The following is a 23,612-nucleotide window of genomic DNA, read 5'->3' on the forward strand; positions in this document are numbered from 1 at the left end:
TTCTCATAGTCGTTTTCTCCTGTGAACATTTTATTTGATGTAGCTATTGAAGTTTCTGGGTTTATGTCTTCTTTCCTCCAAAAGATAAAAAGCTGCAATTCTATTTAATCTATCTCCCATAATGCCTTATGCCTTTTGTGGATCAACTGGGTTGTTAGTATCATGAAGCCAAAGGTTCCCCACCACAAAGATTTCTACATCAATTTGCACAGGTAAAAACCCATCACAAATGGAATTCTTAATGCTAGCCACTCAGATATATTCCAATAATCATAAGAAGGTGAATGACTCAGTGTCAGCTCTTTACCATTGTTTGAAGAAGAAATCAAAGCTGGACTGGTATTATCATCTTGAAATATAAAGTCCCACATGTGGGACCTTTTTTTTTGTTGTTCATAAAAGCTTGTACCTGTTTACCACCAGAGGAGGCTGTATGACTTATATATTGCAAAGCCATTTATATAAAAAACATGTAAAGGGAAAAATAATCTCTATTTTTGTTTTTTCTTGAGTGAAAGAGGGAAACCTGTAAAAAAATTACAAAGATTATACAAAGGATAATTACTTGCCTGTAGACCAGTGAGAGAATAGTTTAGTTACAAGATAAGGCTTATGGGTGCATATAAATTAAAAAAGGAGAGAAGGGAACCCTGGGTGGCACAGCGGTTTAGCGCCTGCCTTTGGCCCAGGGCGCAATCCTGGAGACCCGGGATCGAATCCCACGTCAGGCTCCCGGTGCATGGAGCCTGCTCCTCCCTCTGCCTGTGTCTCTGCCTCTCTCTCTGTGTGTGACTATCATAAACAAATAAAAAAATTAAAAAAAAAGGAGAGAAGAAATTCTTGAATATATTCCAACCTTCACTCACAACAATCACATTTTCATGAGTAAAGATGGGATGGCATTCTTTTCCGGCTTCTCATAGAGATCAAGGTGAGTAAGACAAATAAAAAGTGGCACTATATTAGCAAGGGTTAAGGCAATAACTGAAGTAGTTAAGGCCATGAACTCTGGAGTCAGGCTTTCCTGGTTCATTTATACAGCCAACATTTACTGTGTGACCTTGGGAAAACTTCTTCACCCCTTTCATACTTAATTTCCCTCACTAATAAACTGGGATAAATATAGAAACTTTTCTTTTAGGGCGATTGTCATAAAGAAGGTACCTTTATAAGTGTTGAGCAAGTGCTAGATACATAGTAATTAGCTGCTTTCCACATGCTAGCTATTATTTCTGCCTGCCTGCCAAAACCATGCTTAAGAAAAATAAATGTGTGCCTTTCAGGATTCAAAGTGTTTGACTCAGCCAGATAATTTCTTTCTTTCTTTCTTTCTTTTTTTTTTTTTTTTTAGATAATTTCTTTATTTAATTACTGGACAAATATTTATTGAGAAAGGCACTGGTAGGATTTGAGAATGTGTTAGTAAACAAAAGCGGTAGTCTCTCGACCCAGCTTGGGAGCCAAACTCATGACTGCAAGATCAAGAGTCACATGCTCTACTGACTGAGCCAGCCGGGCTCCACTGCATGATCCATACTTGATATTTACTGTATTTGCAGTCTTCAGCTAATCAACATTTATGGAGTCTACTGCATGTAAAATTCTACTGGACATCAAGGATGTAGGAGACTTTATCTCAGTTTTCTAGGATGGCATTGTCTGCTAGAATTTTCTGCAATGGAGAAATGCAATGTTTTGTATCTGCTCTATTCAGTATGGTAGCTAGTCATACTGACTTCAATGGATTATTTTAAGAATGAAACCAGATCATTTATATAGTACACACAGAAACAATACAACTACAAGGAATTCTGTGCAGCACCTGCTTCCTCTTCTTGTTGTCTTTTTGATCCCATTCTCCTAGATGTGAATGTGGCTGGTGGAGTCTCATCACAAGCCCTATCACAGCCATGGTCTTCTGAGCAAAAGGGAAGCTGGGAATTGAGTCATCCTAGCCACTCTTTTTGGGAAGAAGGACTTGTAATGTCGGAATGTCCCAAATATAGAAGTAGGGTATTCAAAAGGTGTCAAAATTTGACAGATGTCCTCCACAAAGAATGATGTTTTGGTGACAGCGGGATATAGAATAATGTAGACCACAATTAAAGAGGAAAAACTCATAAATATTTGTGCTGATGTGATATTGTGGGGGCCAAACTATAAAATGAGTAATTTGTTGGTTTTCTTCCACAGTAGTTGAAGATGCTTGTTTCTTGTTTACATGTGGAATGACTGAAGCTACTGATATGTCAGTATTGTGATTTTCAATAGGAGTTTTCTCATCACCTAGAATTTTAATAACCTCTTCCTCTCAGGATGTCTAGGCAAATCCCAGTTCTAGCCATGTACTTTGAATTATTTCTCTGAAAATAGGGATGACTTAGTGCTTTGCTACTCCAGATGTGGTTCTAGTACCAGCAACATCGACTTGGCAGTTTGTTAGACATGTGGGACTCAAGCCCTATCCCAGGCCTACTGAATTAGGATCTGCATTTTAAAAGATTACCCAGGGGAAAAAAATTACCCAGCTAGAGGATCTTTATGCACATTTTATTCCACTTCCTCTTGTGACCAAACAGCACTGCCAAAGCCTCAGTCATTAAGGAACTAAACTAAATGACAAGAAAGCAGAGCACGGTATGTGTATCATCCTTCTATTCCAGCTCCCTGCCATCTCCTGACATCACTTAGTAGGAGAGTTCAAGATAGCAAAATGACCACAGCTGGAAGCTAAGATTCTTCTGATCCTCTCTCTGTCATTAAACAGACAACAAATATTTGTTGAACAACTAATAGGTGCTTGGGAATATAGCCACAAGCAAGATAGGCAAGATCTCTGATCTCATGGAACTTATATTCTAGTGGTGGACCAAAAACAAAAGACCTAATAGTGGTAAATGATATGCAGAAAATTGAGATAAAGTGATAAAGAAGATTGCAGTTGGGTAGCTAATAAAGATCTCTCTGCTGATGACATATGAGAGATAAAGGAATTGGCAGAGTTCACGGGAAAAGCATTCCAGGTAGAGGGAACAACAAGTGCAGACAGCCTGGGTGGTATGGGATAAGATCAGAGACTAAAATGCAGATCGGAGCTCTGTAAGCCAGGATAAACATTTGCTATTTAATACTAGAAAGCAGGAGGCCTGGGTGGCTCAGTGGTTTAGCGCCACCTTCAGCCCAGGGTGTGATCCTGGAGACCTGGAATTGAGTCCCAGGTCGGGCTCCCTGCATGGAGACTGCCTGTGTCTCTGCCTCTCTCTCTCTCTCTCTGTCTCTCTCATGAATAAATAAATAAAATCTTAAAAAAAATTACTAGAAAGCCATCGAAGGATTTTGGCAAGGCAATTATCTTTTAGATCATTCTGGCTATGCGAGGACATGGGAGCAAGAGTGGAAGCTGAGACTGGTCAGGAAGGGCACGTCAGTATTCACACATCGATAACGATAGCTTGGATTGGGTGGGGGTAATGAAGATGAAAATGTCAGCTTCAGGATTTGGTTGGGAGGCAGAGTCAATGGGACTTCTTCTGTTTATTTGTGTTTGTGGCAAATTGTTTCCAAAGATGGCTGCAGCCACGGCTTTCATCCTCCACACTTTTTGGCACCTCCTTCTTCAAGAGGCGGAGTTTATTTCCTCTGCTGTGGGCTGGCTCCAAGACTTTGTTTTGCTAGTAGAATGCAAAAGAAATGACATTCTGGGACTCCAAGACCAGGTCTTAAGAGGCCTTTAATTATTCAGCCATTAAAAAAAAAAAAAGATAGAAAAAAAAAGAAGGAAATTCTGACATTTGTAACAACATGGATGAACCTTGAGGGGATTGTGCTAAATAAAATGTCAAAGAAAGACAAATACTGTATGATCTATTTCATTTATATGTAGAATCTAAAAAAACCCATATTTACAGAAACCAGGCACCCTGGGGTGGGGGGCAATGGGTAAACTCTGTCGTAAAATGAATAAGTTCTGGAGAGCTAACGTACAGCGTGGTAACTATATGTAAGCCCAGGCTATGCTGTTGGAGTAGCTACGTGGACAGAGCATCCTTGGAGAGTGAAATACCTCGAGTGTCCACATAGAAAACTGAGGCATCACATCATATTGGGGAGTCAGCCCCTGGACCCCAGATGTGAATGACACCACTTTGGAACTTTCAGCCCAACCCATCCTGAGCTGAGGGCTGCTAATTTCAGGTAGAGAGGAGCCAAGTCAATCTTTCTGAGGTCTGCCCAAATTCCTGACCCATAGGATTGTTGCTTTAAAGCACACAATTCTGAGTGGTTCACTAAACAACAGTCTGGGATTTTTTTTTTTGGGGGGGGGTGCTGGGGAGATTACGTAGCTAATTTATCTATTTCAGTGCTTCCCCCTCTCTTTTCAAAGAACTAACTTTAATCAGTTTTTGGATTCAGAAGTTCCTACTGTCTTTCCTTATACACTTCCAATATTCTTATGCTGGTGAAATAAAGCCAAAATGATTCCAAGAGTAGACACTAAAGGGAGAAAGAACTAATATGTCATATGCAGAGTATATGTAGGCATGAGGTAGACAAAAGTGCCACCATACCTCCTGTTTCTGGACTGGTGAAGGCCTATAGGCTTCATGTGTTCATGTGAGCTTCTGAGTTTCTTTTAGCATCAACTCATAATGGGACAGGGGATCTGGCCGCCTCACAAAGGCCCTGAGGCTAGCCTCTGCTGATATCTTACATCTGCAGTTTTTCTGTTGCTGATGACATGTGGAGAACCCAACTTTTGCAGCTGCCTGAGGTAGCTGTGGATGTATTGGCTTGGACTCTTCTCAAGCCACTCAGGCACTGAGGTTCTCCTGAGGCCTGTGTTTCCACACTATTCACAGGCTGCAGGTCCTTCCTGGTGGGATCAGAAAAAACAATGACTTAGCTTGGTTGAGGGTTCAGACACCTATTTTGTTGTCAGCTCAGATGACAATTATTAATTACTGCTGGCACCACGGCAAACACTTTTTGTGCTCTAGATTCACAAAGACATACCTAATATATTCATGTTCTTCATGGACCAAGTGCCTAAAGACATTAAGCCATATTCTCATTTTTCTAATACAGTAGCAAAAGTGGACAAAAAAAAAATGGTCACTTTTAAAGTAACCTCTATCATTCCCAAAGAAGGACTGCTGGAGCTGCTATTATTGGCATAGTTAAGAATGGCCTGTTTTGGGATCCCTGGGTGGCTCAGTGGTTTAGTTCCTGTCTTCAGCCCAGGGTGTGATCCTGGAGTCCCAGGGTCGAGTCCCACGTCGGGCTCCTGCATGGAGCCCGCTTCTCCCTCTGCCTGTGTCTCTGCTTCTCTCTCTCTCTCTCTCTCGTGTGTCTCTCATGAATAAATAAATAAAATCATAAAAAAAAAGAAAAAAAAAAGAAAGAATGGACTGTGTTATTGGCAAAAGTACTACATGTCCCTAAACATGGTCAGTGCTCTGGGAAAATCCACAGCCAAGGCTGTGGGACATTTGAAGCTGTCTTTAGGAAGGTTTAAAGTCTGGGCCAAATCACATCTTAAAAGCTTCCTGTATGTGCTTCTTCCTCCCACCATTTTTCTGTAGGTGAAATCAGATTCTAGAGGATCAAAAAGAACAGAGGAATATAGTCCAGGGAATGTGTGCATATTTTTGTAATGTGGGCGGTTGGCAATTTCAGTAGTATTCCCATGTGACTGTCAGGGAATTGCAGGGGTGGTAGGCGGATGGCTAAGAGCTGACTTCACAATAACTTTGCTCTGGTTTCTGACCTATTTTCTCTGGGCAGGGTAAACCAAGGGCTGAAAGAAAAAACAGATTTTAATGTATAGTATGGTGACTACAGTTAATAATACCATATTGTATATTTGAAAGTAGCTAAGAGAATATGTTTTAAAAGTTATCACATATAAAGGGTGTGTGTGGGGCTCAGTTAGTTAAGCAGCTCTTGATTTTGGTTCAAGTCATGATCTCAGGGTTGCGAGATTGAGCCCTGTGATGGGTTCTGCTCTGGGCATGGAGTCTGCTTAAGATTCGCTCTCTCCTTCTGCTGGACCCCCATGGATGCAGGTTCTCTCTCTCAAAAGAAGTTCTCATCACACAATAAAATTGATAACTATATGAGGTGATGGATATTAGCTAGACATTGTGATCATTTTGCAATACATATAAATATCATCATGTTGTATACCTGAAACTAATATAACATTGTATGTCAATTATATCTCAATCAAAAAAAAAAAAAAACAAACCTCACTTACATTTACCAGGAATCTTACTGCAGAAGTTACATATTCAGAGAATTGAAATAACCCAAAAGGTTTTAGTTTTTTTGGTCTCCATCCCCCATGTATGACTGAGTAATGATTCTTGCTGCAGTGATGGCCCTAACTGTGCATCTTCTCCTTTGACTCTCTCCAGTCAAAAATAATAAAAACTCAATGGGCCGTGGAAATGAGGCACTTTCACGGTGCTCATTCTTACTTCTTCCTCTGTGCAAGGCTCCTTAACTTGACATGATTCAAAGGCAGCTCCAACTTCTCCCAGGAGTACAATATTCAATATCAGGATGTACCAGCTTTTGGGGAGGCCTGGGATTCCCTGAGATCAAGTTGGACTTTGCAGAAGCTTTAGAGTGAGTGAACATCTGCCCCAGAGTCTGGTAACACCTGTTGCTCTTGAGTTGCAAAAAACCTGTTGTTTTCTGGGCTGGAAGCAAACCAGGCTCCAGGCAAGTTGCAGATGGCAGACACTCCCACCTTTTGGGTTTCCTAAGCACTTTGTGCTCAGCTAGCAAACAGAGAAAGCTTTCTATAAAGCATTTGAGCTAACCTGGACAATTGGTTGCTCAATGTATCTGCTAAAACCACAGATTCTTTATCCAGCTAAACATAATGTTCTCTTTTTAAAAAGTTGTCTGACTTTAAGTATATTTATACTCAAAACTGTCTTTAGTTGATTGGTATTAACTTTATGATAGAACAAAATGACATGAATCATACCCACAGGAATCAACTCCCACTGAGAAAGCGATGCTTTGTAGGACTTTCATAAAATGAGTGTGTTTACTGTGTACCATCTTTTGCAAATCTAAAATTGAAATATTTAAGACAGGTTAAGTCTTCAATACTGATTAAAAAGGTGTTTTTTAGTTTACAAAAGACAAAATGGGTCTATATTTGTAAACATTTATTCTCTTGAACTGAAAAAGGCTTGCATCAGCACACATTGTACAGCCTTGCAAATTACACAGAAATTGAAAAAAAGGTTCCTTGTTCATAAGTGCAATGAATCTTTGATGTCCAGTGATCCGCTGCAAACAATGAAAACAAATTTTAAACCACTTAAGAAGTTTCCAGCACTCATCAAATGCATTTCCTTAGGTGACAAAAAATCCACAAGGAGGGGAATGCAAATTAGTGGCATTTAGTTATCAGAGGGACACTTAAAAAAAAAAAAGTGGAAGTATTTTCCTGCTTAAAATGATTCCTATTCCCCTTTGAATCTAAGTGGTTTGATTAAGAAGTGTTAAGAACATAATTTACTTTACACTTAATGTTCATACTACCTGAATGAATAAGAAAAGGACCCTACAAGGGAGCTCTGTATTTTCTGAAACTTATTTGTGTTTAGAGATACAGGGGAAGAGTAGTAATCTATTTGTGGGCTCTCCTTAGGCACCCTCCAGCCCCCCAAAAAGACAGTACATGGTTTTGACTTGGTTATTCCACTCCTGCATTCTTTTCCCCCCAAATTCTATGTTGGGTCACATTGTGCTGGCTGCAAAAAAGAAATACAGGTTGCAACTGGTTGTAATCACTTTGAAGAATAATTTGCTGTACAATAGAGCTTTGGATCTGATACAAGAATTCAGAAATATAAAACAAAATAACTATAAAAGTTAGGAGGCATTTGAACAGCATTTCCTCAGAAAAAGCTGCTAACTCTGTATCATTCCGATGTGGATTCCTAAAGTCATTTGGGGTGAAATGTGTAATTCTCCCCTTTTGCTGGATCACTGGCCTGTCTTCAAAAGCTATAACGCCATGACCACACGTCCTAGGAGTCTCTATCATGTTAACAGAAGCTCCAAATACCAAGCCAATTAAAGATGGGTGAGGACAGGGGAATCATAAAGGCCAAGGGTCCGGGGTGGCTCTGTTACTGAGAACTTGCCCTTTCCAGAATGTGAAAGTCATAGTGCTTCTTGCTTGTTCTCAGCTTAAACTTGTTAACCGAGTTAATTTGTTTCTTCAATGCATTCTGTGCAGCTGAAATGGAGGGGAATGTGGCTAAGACGGTATATGTGGAGGCCAAGTCACTGGGCTTAGAGCGTTCAGGGTTGACAGCGTTGTCCCCGCTGCCACAGCAGAGTGGGTGACGACGCAGCTGGGGCTGGGATTGAGGGTCCCGGAGCCAACGGATCTTGGCGCCAATTTTAAAGAGTTCCCCAAAAAGCTTCTCCGCTTCCATGCGAGTTATTCCATCTGGTAGTTCAGTAATTTCCAAGACCTTCCCAACAACTAGAATGGAAAAGGTATAGAATTACTAATCCCTGCTACCAAAATGGTGGGCAGAAAATACTAAAGGCCCAAATATGATGTAAGAAATGAATGGGATTTTGTGAGGCCATTCAAACCCACAAAAATATAATTACGGCCATCTTTTAAATCATTCCTACTGATCCCTAAGGCAGGGGGTATAGAGCTATTGGTACTAAACTACCTACCTCTGTCTTCCCTGATAGACGTACATAGAAAATACAGCATTGTATAGTAGATCCCCTTAGTTAGGTGTGTGATCTTGGGCTGTTTCCCAAACTTCCCATTCTCATTGTAAAATAAACGTAACAGCACTTGCTGTAGCCACCCAAGGCTATGGCGTACATAATTGAAAGTGCTCTGCCACAGAAAGGCAGTTATTTGTTCATCAGACTATGTCTATGTGGGTGTACGGACTACTTCCTTTCTCCACAAATACAGAGGCAAAGAATATCATTCTATCTGTTCCTTTCACATAGAACTTTCCCCTTTGGTCCCTGCATCCCTCCTAAATCCACCAGTACCTTACTGCACTCTGAAATCTGAAATGAGACAATTAAAAGAACACATTTTAGGAGCCCTACATTATAGATGGCATAACTTCCTGTAATGTTGTGAAGGACTTTAGGAAGCAGAGAACCCATTTCTGTTTAAAGACTGCTGAACTGGTCAACAGTTTGTAGAACCACATCCAATTGCCTCTCAGGGACATACCTGCTTCTCCTGCACCAAGGTCAGTGGATGCAGCTTTTTTAGCTTGTTTCCTTCCTCGATTTCCATGCCTATTGCCAGATTGACCCTGAAGACCCACAAACAGATGAAAAATAAGGTTAAGAATGTTGAAAAATGTGTGACTGTAATATTTAAACACTTAACACCTAAAGATACTCAGTCTGGGTTTTGTACTTCAACAGAAAAAAATCCAATCCCAGCCCCTGTGCAATGGCATTCCTATCCCTCACTATGACCAGACACTTGTCTTGGATAAGCAAGGATGCCCTAATGCCTCAGCCACACCTTCCCCCACCCCTCACTTTTGGACAGCACTAGAGCATGACTGCTCAAGCAAACAGCACACCACCATCTCCCTTGTCTGCTCGTAGGGGGGCCAGACCCAGGCTCAATGCAGCCAGACAACAGTGATAAATTCGCTGGCTGAGGTACACAGGTCTCCCTTGTGTAGTGCCAACAGGTCGACCCAGGGCCCGCTACACTCTCTGCAACACAAGTATGATGTTCTGCCAACAAATCCTAGGTCGTCAGACTGTGAGCTTTTACACCTGTTGGGTTGGAATGTGTCCGTGCAGAACAGCAGGAGGGTTGTACTGCAGAGGTTGGCCAAGTAATGGATATCTGGCATCTCCTGAAAGTCAATAAAAAAACATCTTTACATTTTTCTCTGCTCAGGTATAAAAGTACTTCCCAAAATTTTCTAAAATGTCCAAAAGAGTTAAGATGCGTAGGGGAAACACATTTGGTAGAATAAAAAAGTGTAGGTCCTGACATATTTTTAAAAAGAATTAAAAGTTTCCGTTTTCCCTTTAAAGAGCTGGGGTAAACTTCTGAGAGGTGTAAGGACAAATAACAGTGGCTATGGAGGAAGGAAAGTGGTGGGAACTATGTAGACAGGGGATAGGATGGAGAGAAGCTTCCCTAATTTACATTAACATTCCATATGCAATCCTCCAAAATAACTGTAATACACATTCCACCGAATTGAGATGCTAAAATCCACATTTTCTATGATGATTAAAAATTAATATACCTTACATTTTAGGAAAAGAAAAAAATCCTGGAAAAACAGTAAGCTCTCTACTTCTCTAAAGTCACTACTTTTTTTGAAAAATACTTTTTTAAAAAAGTTTATTTATTTATTCATGAGAGACACACAGAGAGAGGCAGAGACAGATCCTAGGGTCCTGGGATCGAGTCCTGCATCGGGTTCCCTGCAGGGAGCCTGCTTCTCCCTCTGCCTATGTCTCTGCCTCTTTCTCTGTGTCTCTCACGAATGAATAAATAAATCTTAAAAAAAAAAATCTTAAAAAAAAGGGACACCTTTCTGAAATAAATAAATCTTAAAAAATTTTTTTTAAATTCTCATTTTATTTTATGCATAAGCTCCCCAATTCAGCATATTCAGTATTTGGAGAGGGATTATGCATAAGGTGCTAGAAAAGCACTTCAGGGGATCATATATCCCTTCTCTTGAAAGCTTCGTAACAGAAAAGCAAGGTGCGGACCTTCCCCTACTCATGGAGCTCTTTTCAGATGAACAGTGTCAAGGTGCTAGGCCAGCTCCCTGGCAGGACAGATTTGCTCCTTCCCAAGCACTATTTGAAGGGCAGATATGCCATGATGGCTAAACGTCGAGATTAGAGAAGCATGAAGATGCATAAAAAATAATTGCAAGAAAGTCAGAGTTAAGTTTAGGCCTATGGAGCAGTATTCTTTTGAAATACAGAGATGAACTATAGACAGCAGTAATCAAAATAAAATAAGGTGGATATATATGTTGTTGTGCAAGTCTGCATAGACATGCTTTCATTTTTCTTGGGTGAATACCTAGAAGTGGATTTGCTGCATTGCAAAGTAAGTAATCAGCTTTGTAAGAAACTAAAATCTTTTTCTAAAGTGGCTTTAAAATTTTACACCTCTATACCAATGTGCAAGAATTTGAACTGTTCTGTAACTTCACCTACATGCAGTGGTGTTAATCTTTTTGATTATGTCCATGCTAGCGGGGCAAAGTGATATGTCATTTGGATTTTTATATTCCTTTCCCTAATGAATAATAAATGATGTTGAGCACCTTCTCAAAGATTTACGAGACATTTGTGTATCTTCTTTTTTGAAATGCCTATATAACTTTTTATTTTATTTTTTTTAAAATTTTATTTATTTATGATACGCACACAGTGAGAGAGAGAGAGAGAGAGAGAGAGGCAGAGACACAGGCAGAGGGAGAAGCAGGCTCCATGCACCGGGAGCCCGACGTGGGATTCAATCCCGGGTCTCCAGGATCGCGCCCTGGGCCAAAGGCAGGCGCCAAACTGCTGTGCCACCCAGGGATCCCTATAACTTTTTCTTTAATTAAAAATATATATTTTTAAAATTAAGTAATCTCTATGCCCAGCATGTGGCTCAAACTCATGACCCCAAGATCAAGAGTCACATCCTCTACAAACTGAGCCAGCCAAGTGCTGCCTGCCTCCCCAACCTTTTTAAATGGGAGTATACTTGACACACAATGCTACATTAGTCTCAGGTGTACAACACAGTGGTTAGACAAGTTATATGTTATGCTATACCAATCACAAGTGTAGCTACCGTCTCCGTACAATGCTATTATAATACCACTGAGTATATTCCCTATGCTGTACTTCCTATCCCTGTGACTTATTCATTCAATAACTGGAAGTTTGTAACTCCCACTCCTCTTTGCATAACCTGTTTTTTAAAATCATTCACTGTACTGTGAATATTTCTTCTTTTAACAATTCTTTAAAACATGATTTGTGGATAACTACATAGTATTCCTTATATAGATAAACCAAATCTAATCCTTACTAATGGACATTTAGGTTGTTTTGCATTTTCCTGCTATAGACCAAACTCTTCTGTGGATAAATTGTTGTGTGCATTATCCTTAGGATAAATTCCAGAAAAGAAAATCAATATTTTCCATATTATTTTATAATCATCCATTTGCTATTTGTTCCTCCAACTAGACTGAGAGGGTCAGTGAGGATGAGGACTTCACCTTATTCATTTCTGTATGTCACAGGCACAATGAGGCCCTCAGTGAAGCCTCAATAATAAGTTGAATACACTTCTGAATAAACTCTTGATATACACTACTGTAATAAAGACATTAGAAATAAAAAACAAATTTATGGATTTATAGCATCATGTATTACTACTATAGAGAAACGGAGTCTAAGGCTAGTAAGTTAAAGTCATTTTAACTCTAACACATAAGTAATCATTGAATGGAAGTAATTACTAAGATAGTAATCATTGACTAGTGATGAAACACTAAGGTTAAGAGAGTATACGGTAATAAACAAATATGCCCAGGGGAAGATGAAAATGCAGTCCTGTGGAGAACTGAAAGCAGTACCAAAGGAAATCACAAAGTGATTGGGAAGGGATGTCTTTTATCTTCAATTTTTTAAAGAAATTTTAATTCCAGTGTAGTTAACATACAGTGTGACATGAGTTTCAGAGGTACAATACAGTGATTCAACAGTTCCATCCAACATCCAGGGGAAGGGATGCCCTAGAGTCCTCTGAGGCTATGACTAGTTTCCCGCACTTACCTTGCCCCGGTACGAAAGGTCTAGAAAACTGAGGTATGATGGAAAGGGGTGGTCCAGAGGGACGGACAGTTTTCAGAGTGGTCAGCTGAGCTGGTGCTGGCGACTGAGCTGGTGAAATAATGGGACTACTGAGTTGAGGGCTGTGCTGTAATCATATCAAAAAAATTGGTTAGCATTTTAGTCACTTTCTTGCAAATTAACTTTTGAACAAAATTTCTTATTTTTTTGGATTACAAATACGTACTTGTTTTTTTAAAAAATCTAACATAAAAATTTATAATTTTCAACTCCCAAAGATAAACACTGGAACAGATTGTTTCTATATATATGCATTCATACGTCTATGTCTCACAAAAATAGAAGTAGACTATACATCGTATTTTTGAATCTTGACTTTTGTATCTGGATAGTAACATTCTCCATAAGAAAAAAATACACATTTATCGCATTCTTTTTGTCATGTTAAACTGTTTATTTAATATATATTTATTTAAGAGATATTTTATTTATTTATTCATGAGAGACACAGAGAGAGACTGAGAGGCAGAGACAAAGGCAGAGGGAGAAGCAGGCTCCAAGCAGGGAGCCTGACGTGGGACTCCATCCTGGGTCTCCAGGATCATGCTCTGTGCTTCGAAGGTGGTGCTAAACTGCTGAGCCACCCAGCCTGCCCCTAACATTTAATTTTTAAACAACTTATCCCTAAAGAAGTTACCAAATATATTACAAAGAATTCTCAGATTTCTCAAATATTATTTTCTTATATTTTTATATAATTCTCCCTGTATATTTTCAAATCTTTACCTCTTTCTATATATATTGTATATACTGATTTTTTTCCAAACTATTTGAGAATGAGTTGCTTACAATATGTCATCCCTAAATAACTTAGTGTCTTTTTCCTAAAAACAAGGACATTTTATATAAGTAAGAGTCAAATTGTCAAAATCTATATAAATGTGATATATAAAAAAAAATGTGATATATGCAGTGGAGTGTTTAGGAACATTTGAAATAAAGATGTTTCTAAGAAAAGTCCTAGAAAAAAAAAAGGATCAAAATCAGGCACTTAACAATACAGCAATATTATGTAATCTGTGATTTATTCAAATTTCACCAATTGTTCTAACATACCTTATAGCAAAACAACAAAAAAAGCCTTTAAAAAACCAAAAAACAACCCCCAAAAAACCCAAAAACCAAAAAAAACAAAAAACAACAAAAAACCAAAAACCCAAACAAAAAAAACCTCCCTTTCTAGTCCAGAATCAAAAGGTGCATTTAGTTGTCATGTGTCTTTCATCTTTTCTTTTCCTTTCTTTTTTGAAGTAGTGCAGGGCTGGCACTCAATTCATAGCCCTGAGATCAAGACCTGAGCTGAAATCAAGAGTTGGATGCTTAACTGACTGAGCCACCCAGGTGTCCCTTTTTCTTTTAAATCTGGAACAGAGTCTTAGTCTTTTTTCTCTCTCATGACTTTGGCCTTTTTGAAGATCAGTTTCTGAAGGTCATTTTGATTATCAGTTATTTTGCAGAATGTCCCTCAGTTTGAATTTGCTGCTGCTTCCTCATTCCCAAATTCTTAATATACATTTGGGTAAGCAGTGCTACAGAAGGGATATGGTGTCTTCTCACTGCACTGTGAGAGGAACCTGAGGTCCACATGTCAACACAGTCCTGGTGAGGTATACTTCCCATCATTTGGGTAAGGTGGTGTTTGCCAGGTTCCTTTGTTGTGAGGTTATTATTTTTTTCTAAGGGTCTTAGGAGGAGATCATATCATCTGTAAAAAGAAAATTTTACTTCTTCCTTTGCAATTTGGATGCTTGTTATTTTTCTTGTCTAATGGCTCTAGGTAGAACTTCGAGGACAATGCTGGCTGACATGCATCTTGATTTTAAAAGATGCCAGCATTGTCCTCGAAGTTCTACCTAGAGCCATTAGACAAGAAAAAGAAATAAAAGGGATCCCTGGGTGGCGCAGCGGTTTGGCGCTTGCCTTTGGCCCAGGGCGCGATCCTGGAGACCCGGGATCGAATCCCATGTCGGGCTCCCGGTGCATGGAACCTGCTTCTCCCTCTGCCTATGTCTCTGCCTCTCTCTCTCTCTCAGTGTGTGACTATCATAAATAAATAAAAATTAAAAAAAAATTAAAAAAAAAAGAAAAAAAAGAATAAACTTAACAGTAGGGATCCCTGGGTGGCTCAGTGGTTTAGCACCTGCCTTCGGCTCAGGGCGTGATCCTGGAGTCCCGGGATCAAGTCCTGAGTTGGGCTCCCTGCATGGAGCCTGCTTCTTCCTCTGCCTGTGTCTCTGCCTCTCTCTGTCTCTCTCATGAATAAATGAATAAAATCTTTTTAAAAAAAAAAGAATGAACTTGTAGCCTAACATATAGATAGATGGTCTATCCAGGGATATGTCCCATGTACTCAGGAAGACTATGCATGCTATTGTCAGGTAGAGCGTTCTTTACACGTAACGGATGTAGTTGTTGTGTTTAATTCTCCATTTCTTCACTTAACTCTTGCCTGATTGTGGCATCCATTATTGAGAACGGGGCACTAAAGTTTCCAAGTATTATGTGATGGTCTTTTATCAGGTAAGCAATTATTAGGTTCATATAATCAGGTTTATAACAATTATACCTTCTTGCTGTATTGAATTTCTGTATCTTGAAAATTTTTTGGATCTAGAGTCTTAACTTTGTTTACTGTTAGCAATAACAACCCCTATTCTCTTCTGGTTACTATTTTCATTGAATATCTTTTTGCATTCTTTTATTTTCAATTCATTTGTGTCGTTGGACTTAAAGTAAGTCTCTTATAGACAGCATAGTTAGATCAGGTGGTTTTATCCATTCTGCCAATCTCTGTCTTTACAGTTAAAATAACGACTGATAAACAGAGACTTACCTTTGTCATTTTGCTGTTTTCTATATGCCTTCCAGCTTCTTCCCACACATTTCCTGCATTACGGTCTTTTGGTTTTACTCAAGTTTTTGTAGTAAAATGTTTAAATTCCTTTCTCATTTCCTTCTGTATATATTCCCTAGGTTTTTTCTTTTTGGTTGGGGGGGGGGGCTTACCTTAGGTATTACACCTAACATCCTAAAGTAATAACACTCTAACTTGAATTTATACTAGTCTAACTTCAATAAAACTCCGCTCATTTATAGCTCAGTCCCCACGACTTTTGTTTGCTGACCTTTATACATTGTGTGCCCCAAAACATAAACTACTAATTCTTTTTCTTTTTTTTTTAAAAGATTTTATTTTTTTAAAAGATTTTATTTATTTATTCATGAAAAAGAGAGAGAGGCAGAGACACAGGCAGAGGGAGAAGTAGGCTTCTGCAGGGAACCCAATGTGGGACTCGATCCTGGGACTCCAGGATCACACCTTGGGCCAAAGGCAGGCCCTAAACCGCTGAGCCACCCAGGGATCCCAAAGATTTTATTTATTCATGACACACACACACACACACACACACACACACACACACACACAGAGGCAGAGACACAAGCAGAGGGAGAAGTAGGCTCCATGCAGGGAGCCCGATGTGGGACTCAATCCCGGGTCCCCAGGATCACGCCCTGGGGCAAAGGCAGCACCAAACCACTGAGCCACCTGGGCTGCCCTACTAATTCTTTTTTTTTTTAAGACTGATTTATTTTATTTTAATTAATTAATTAATTAATTTTCAATGTTCAGTTTCCTTTAATGACCCCCATCTCCCTGAAGAGCAGGTACAGGCAGCTAGGCGATGACAAGAGACGTTTACTTGAAGATCTTGCCCTGATTGAAGGTTTTGCCCACATGCTGGAAGTCCCCCTCCCAGGAAAAGTACTCTCAAACCAGCGTCTGGGTCTCTTCACTGGCAGGATCCAGTTTCCACCATGTATAGGACTCATAGTCCACCTGCCAATCTGGACTCAGCGGAATGGCAAGCTCCTGGCCTCGGAAGACCCAGACTACAAAAATGGAGCTGCTGTTGTTGGTTCCAAAGAGGATGACACTGGCAAGGCATTCTTCCTTAGCTTGTCCAACCGTTGGAACATTCCAGTGATGAGGTTATAACTCATAAAGGTCTGGGTGGGCTCCTCAGGGAAGCGGTACTCAGCATACCACAGGGACCAGCCATCCTTATCAAAGTGCTCCCAGAAATACGGCGGTGCCACAGTGAGAGTGTCCTCATTGGAGTACTTGCGCTTAAATTCGTCCAACGCAAAGGTACTCTTGGGCCGGTGAGCAAAGGGGTCTTTGGCCTTTGGCTCAGCAGCCAGTGCCTGCTCACATTCATCCATCTCCTCCTCAGGAGCAGGGGCAGCAGCCTTTGTCTCCTCTTTCCGCTCAGCCTGGGGCTTCTGCTTCTCTTTCCGCGAGAATGCTTCTCTTTCCGCGGGGTGTCCTTTTTAGGTTGGCTCTCTGCAAACTTTTTAGCATCACACTGGGCCATCTTCTCAGAGTTTCACCTCCCCCAAGACAGCACGGAACTGGGGCTGATTAATGCAGGTGAGGAACCCGTGGTTGGTACTGGGGAAGGCCTGGCGGAAAGAAGGCTCTAGGACCTGTTTATACAGCCACAACAGGGTGCAGACAACTGTGATGTCATCCAGTGTCACACGTTCACCCACCAGGAAAGTCCTCGTTTTCACATGAGTATCCAGGGGTCCCAGAATTTGCCTTTCTTCCTCCTTTGCATTCTCTGTGGTCTGCTTGTTGCGGTGCATGATGCCCAAGGTAGGAAACAGCCAGGTACTGGCTGCGGGCACTATGTCACTATCAGCAAAGCACCCACTGCACCACCTGGGCTGCTGCCTCTAGAGTACTTCCCCACAGCTCCTCATTGTTCACATAGCAGGCAATGGCACTGCTCTCAAACACACAGAATCCATCGTCACCCTCAAATGCTGGAACCTTGCAGGCAGGAAATTTACGGAGAAATTCAGGGGTGCGGTTGGTTTGGCCAAAGTGGAAGTGGGGTGGTGCAGAGAGCACGTAGACCTGAGCCCCGCTCTACTGAGCAGCAATGAGAGCCCTGAAGGCCCTCCAGTTTTCAGGATATGTGTACAGGGTCCCGGCTGCCATGGTGATTCCACAGAGAAAGGGGCAAGATTTTATTTATTTATTCATGAGAGACACAGAGAGAAAGAGAGAGGGGCAGAGACACAGGCAGAGGGAGAAGCAGGCTCCATGCAGGGAGCCTGACATGGGACTTGATCCCAGGTCTCCAGGATCATGCCCTGGGCTGAAGGCGGTGCTAAACTGCTGAGCCACCCGGGCTGCCACCTACTAATTCTTTTAAGTGCATTAGTCTCTTAAATTATGTAGAAAACAAAATTTGGAGTTACAAATTAAAGTTATAACACTATCTTTCAGACAATGTTTTAAAAAATATTTAAGTGCATTAGTCTCTCAAATTACATAGAAAGTAAAAAGTAGAGCTATGGACCTTTGGTACAATACTACTAGCTTTTATAATTGCTCATGTATTTAACTTAAATGAGAACTTTATTTCTTCATATAGCTTTGTCTTACTATCTAGTGTTCCTTTTATTTCACTCTGCAGGACTCCTTTGAGAATTTCTTGCAGGGTAGGTTTCAGTTTTTATCTGGGGATTTTCATTTCTACCTCATTTTTGGAGGGTAGTTTTGCCAGATACAGGATTCTTGGTTAACATTTTTTTTTTTCCTTAAGCACTTTGAATACACTGGACTGCTGCCTCTGACCGCCAGTTTCTTTCTTTCTCTTCTTTTAAAAAAACTTTATTTATTTGACAGAGGGAGGGCAAGCACAAGCAGGGGAGTGGCAGAGAGAGAGGGAGAAGCAAGGGTACCTCAGGTGGGGTTCAAACCCAGGACCCTGGGATCATACCAGAGCTGAAGGCAACTGCTTAGCTGGCTGAGCCACCCAGGCACTCCTGACCTCCAGTTTCTGATGAGAAATCTGCCGATAGGGGCACCTGGGTGGCTCAGTGGTTGAGCATCTGCCTTAGGCTCAGGTTGTGATCCTAGGGTCCTGGGATCAAGTTCTGCATCAGGCCACCTGTGGGGAGCCTGCTTCTCCCTCTGCCTATGTCTCTGCCCCCACCCCCCGTATCTCTCATGAACAAATAAAAACATTTTTTTTTCTGCTGAAAATCTTTTTGAAGATCTTTTACATGTGACAAGTTGTTTCTTTCCTGCTGTTTTTAATATTGTCTTTATTTTTTGAAAACTAATTATATTGTGTCTTGGTGTGTATATTTTGAGAATTCTTATCTGGAGTTTGTCAAGCTGCTTGATGTTTCTATTCATATCTTTTATTAAATTTGTTAAGTTTTCAACCATTAGTTCTGCAAATATTTTCTCTTCTCCTTTTGGAACAACCACAATGTGTATGTTGGTCAACTTGCTAGTGTTCCACAGGTCCCTTTAGGCTCTGTTCACTTTTATTCATTCTTTTTTGTGTTTTCTTCAGATTTGATCATTTTTACTATCCTGTCCTCAAGTTCTCTGATTCTTTCTTCAGCCTGTTTACATCTGCCACTGAACTCCTCCTGTGAACTTTTCATTTCAGTTATTATATTTTCGGCTCCAGAATATATTTCTGGCTTCTTTTTAGGTTTTCTATCTCTTTATTGGTATTTCCATTTTGTTCACACATTGTTTTCTTGTCTTTCTCTATATCTTCCTATAGTTCTTTGGGCAACCCAAAGATAGCTGTTTTAAGATCTTTGTCTAGAAAATCTGTCATCAGGTGTTTTTTTAGGGACAATTTATGTTGACTTTTTTTTCTCCCCTCTGAATGGGCCATGCTGTCCCATTTCTTTGCATGCCTTGTGGCTCTGTTGAAAACTAGACATTTGGATCTATCAATGTGGTTACTGGATATTAGATTCTTCCCCTTTCCCAGGTTTTGTTGTATTCTGTTGTTGTTATGGTTTTTGTTTATTGACTGTTGCAGGCTGTCACTGTGTCAAAGATTGGTCTGAAGTATACCCCTGAGGTTTTCTTAGGGTTTGGCTTGTGCCTTTCCCTGGGCATGTGCTCTATATATTCAGTTGTTTTTGTCCTGGTCCTTACTGTGTGTGTTCTGGTCCCAAAATAGATTCAAAGAGAAAAATGAAGGGAGGAAAAACAGGGTTCTAGCCCTTTAAGTCCCTCAGAAGTGTGTGTGTATGTGTGTGGGGGATAGAGAGATCTGCAATAATGTGGGGAGGTGCAACAATAATGGTTACTGTCCCCTTTTCTACACCTCTGTGATCAGAAGCAGAGACCTAGGATGATAACACAAATCCTTTGTATTTGAAGGACAGGGTCCTTTTTGACCACCCTGGCTCTTCCTGTAAGCTACTCTAGGAACAACATGCACAGTTGCCTTTCAGGGGTTGGGGGTAAAAGATAGGCAGCTGCTATTGGGGTAAAAGCTGAATTTGACTGAATTTAATTGCAATTTATCACCCAAGCTTTTCCCTGGCAGTTCTAAGCCTCAGACAGTTTCTGCCAGTACAAGTATTTCTAGGTAGAAAGACTCTTGATGCTTCCTACTCTGCCACTTTTCCTAGAATCCTCTCTCCTCTAGTGATGATTCTTGCCTTGTGGTTTCCAGGTGGTGATTTTCTAATTTTATCATTCTTTCTATATTTATTAGTTCACATTTTGCTGTAAAGAAGAGCTTCACTTTCCCCCCATTTATTCATTTATATCAGTATGGACTCATGGATTCGATTTTATTCTATGGGTGATCATTCATTTCTAATTATTTTATTCCCAAAGTATTCATGCCAGGTCCTGTGTCCCCTGACACATCTCCAACATCCTTTAAGGTACTTCATTACTTTCTGGCTCAGCAACATGTTCCAGAATCATCTTGTACTTTTCCCTGAATGAATCCTGGCAACAGCATTTTCACTAAGGAACCCTGGTTGCTTTTAGCAGAGAATGGTATTTAGAAACTACCATTTGGGAAGCAGGTGTATCTCATTCTTTTTAGTACATACACTTAAGATATTTTCCTAAATGGTATAGTAATTTATTTAATCAGTTTATCACTGTTGAATATCAAGATATATTTAGATTTTCAATGTTATAGCAGGCAAGAGTATCTGTGTATACAGATTTGTTTACTGTTTGTTCCACAGTTTTTACTGGACAAAGTTCTAGAAGTAAATTTGTGGATCAAAGGCTATGTACCTTCCACATTAAATGTTCTTTAAATCTGAGTACAGTTGACAGTTACATTAGTTTCAGGTGTACAACACAGTGATTCAACTTCTCTATATGTTATGCTATAATCACAAGTAAAGCTACCATCTGTCACCATACAGTGCTATTACACTTATCACTGACTATATTCCTTATGCTGAACCTTTCACCCCATGACTTATTTATTCCATATTACTGTATCGTCTGTATCTCCCACACTCTCCTTCATCTATTTTATCCACCTCCCCATCTCCCTTACCTCTGGTAATCATCAGTTTACTCTATGTATTTATAGGTCTGATTCTTTTTTTGGTTATTCATTTTGTTTTTTAGCTTCCACATATGAGTGAAATCATATGCTATCTGTTTCTCAGTCTGACTTATTTCACTTAACATATTGCCCTCTAAGTCCATCCATGTTGTTGCAGATGGCAAGATCTCATCCTTTTTTGTGGTTGAGTAATATTCCATTGTTGTAACATTCCATTGTTTATATATATATATATATATCACATCTTCCTTATCTATTCATCTACCAATGTACATTTAGGTTGTTTCCATATCTTGGTTATTGTAAACAATGATGCAATAAATACAGAGCTGCTTTTTTGAATTAGTGTTTTCATTTTCTTTAGATAAATATCCGACAGAATTACTAAATCACATGGTATTTCTATTTTTAGTTTTTTGAGTAAAGTCCATACTGTTTTCCACAGTGGCTGTGCCAGGCTGCATTCCCACTAACAGTGCACAAGGGTTCCTTTTTTCCCCACATCCTCACTGATACTTGCTATTTCTGGTCTTTGTAATTTTTACCATTCTGAGAGGTGTAAGAGGACATCTCATTGTGGTTTTGATTTCTTTTTTTTTTTTACACTTTTTTTTTATTTTGATGTAGTCCCAATAGTTTTTTTTAATTTTTTTTAAATTTTTATTTATTTATGATAGTCACAGAGAGAGAGAGAGAGAGAGGCGCAGAGACATAGGCAGAGGGAGAAGCAGGCTCCATGCACCAGGAGCCCGATGTGGGATTCGATCCGGGGTCTCCAGGATCGCGCCCTGGGCCAAAGGCAGGCGCCAAACCGCTGCGCCACCCAGGGATCCCGTGGTTTTGATTTCTATTTCCCTGATGAGTGATGTTGAACATCTTTTCATGTATGTCCTCTTTGGAAAAATGTCTACTGAAGTCTTTGGCCCAATTTTTAATTGGATTGTTTGTGGTTTTGGTGTTGAGTTGCTATGAGCCTTCTACATTTTCAGAAATGTTATTAAACTGCCTCCAAAAAGAGTTCTATCAATTTGCAGTGCCACCAGGAATGTACAGGAGAGTTTGTAACTGGATAACTCTGCAAATTATTAGTCTTCCTAAAATTTCCCAATTATATAGATAAAAAATATTTTTTGTATTTTCATCTGAATAATGGCCACGGGCCATTTAAAGTTTATTGGCTAGGGCAGCCCCAGTGGCTCAGCGGTTTAGCGTCGCCTTCAGCCCAGGACGTGATCCTGGAGACCTGGGATCGAGGCCCATGTAGGGCTCCCTGCATGGAGCCTGCTTCTCCCTCTGCCTGTGTCTCTGCCTCTCTCTCTCTCTGTGTCTATATGAATGAATAAATAAAATCTTTAGAAAAAAAAATAAAGTTTATGAGCTAGCCTATGAATGACCTTTCCCCTTTATATTCTTTTTTTTTTTTAAATTTTAAAAAAATTTTTTTATTTATTTATGATAGTCACACAGTGAGAGAGAGAGAGGCAGAGACACAGGCAGAGGGAGAAGCAGGTTCCATGCACCGGGAGCCCGACGTGGGATTCGATCCAGGGTCTCCAGGATCGCGCCCTGGGCCAAAGGCAAGCGCCAAACCGCTGCGCCACCCAGGGATCCCTCCCCTTTATATTCTGCTATCATTTTGTCATGTGCATTGAAATATTTATTCAGTTCATCTTTAAAAAGTATTTATTTATTAATATTTTCTTTTAGGATTTTATTTTAGTTTACATAATCTCTATATCCAATGTGGGGCTTGAATTCATGATCCCAAGATCAGGAGCTGGATGCCCTTCAGAATGAGCCAGCCCGGTGCCACTAAAAAATATTTTTAAAACCTTTCAATGCTGTAAACTTTCAAGTATATAAAAGCAGAAAAACAGAATTAATTTCCATGAACTCATCACACAGCTTTGTGTTTTCTCATTTTGTCCCTTCTAAAGAGTTTTTAAGCAAATCTCAGATATCACAGCATTTCACTTGCAAATATTTTAGTATATAATTATTTTTAAATAAATATTTTTATCTTTTAAAAAAATATTTTTATCTGGAGGAACTATGATTCTTTTTTTAAAGTGGGCTCCACACCCAGCAGGGAGCCCAATGCGAAGCTTGAACTCATGACCCTGAGATCAAGAGTTGAAGATCCAACCAACTGAGCCACCCAGCCACCCCAGGAACTATTATTTTTTAAAAAATTGTTACACTAACATAATTTTTTTTTACACTAACATAATTAACATATTTAAATATCCTCTCAATGCTGAAAAATGTGTTTTGAGAGTTTAATATCCAAGGAAGATCCAC

The 23,612-nt window shown here is 39.9% G+C and overlaps 1 protein-coding gene and 1 pseudogene across 14 annotated transcripts in view; both read right to left on the reverse strand.

The window, feature by feature from the left end:
* Nucleotides 1-7,167: 7,167 nt before the first annotated feature.
* Nucleotides 7,168-23,612, reverse strand: part of R3HDM1 (R3H domain containing 1) — a 200,686-nt gene continuing 184,241 nt past the window's right edge. For all 14 annotated transcript variants that reach the window (XM_055316114.1, XM_055316109.1, XM_055316104.1 and 11 more), the window contains 4 exons: nt 12,856-13,000; nt 9,817-9,899; nt 9,251-9,335; nt 7,168-8,518 (listed from right to left, as the gene is read on the reverse strand). In XM_055316114.1, the coding sequence (XP_055172089.1) occupies nt 8,157-8,518; nt 9,251-9,335; nt 9,817-9,899; nt 12,856-13,000 (675 nt within the window). In that variant the 3' untranslated portion in view covers nt 7,168-8,156. The remainder of the gene's footprint in view (nt 8,519-9,250; nt 9,336-9,816; nt 9,900-12,855; nt 13,001-23,612) is intronic.
* Nucleotides 16,591-18,434, reverse strand: LOC129503770 (elongation factor 1-gamma-like; annotated as a pseudogene).

Source organism: Nyctereutes procyonoides, unplaced genomic scaffold (assembly GCF_905146905.1).
Source record: "Nyctereutes procyonoides isolate TBG_1078 unplaced genomic scaffold, NYPRO_anot_genome, whole genome shotgun sequence".
NCBI lineage: Eukaryota > Metazoa > Chordata > Mammalia > Carnivora > Canidae > Nyctereutes > Nyctereutes procyonoides.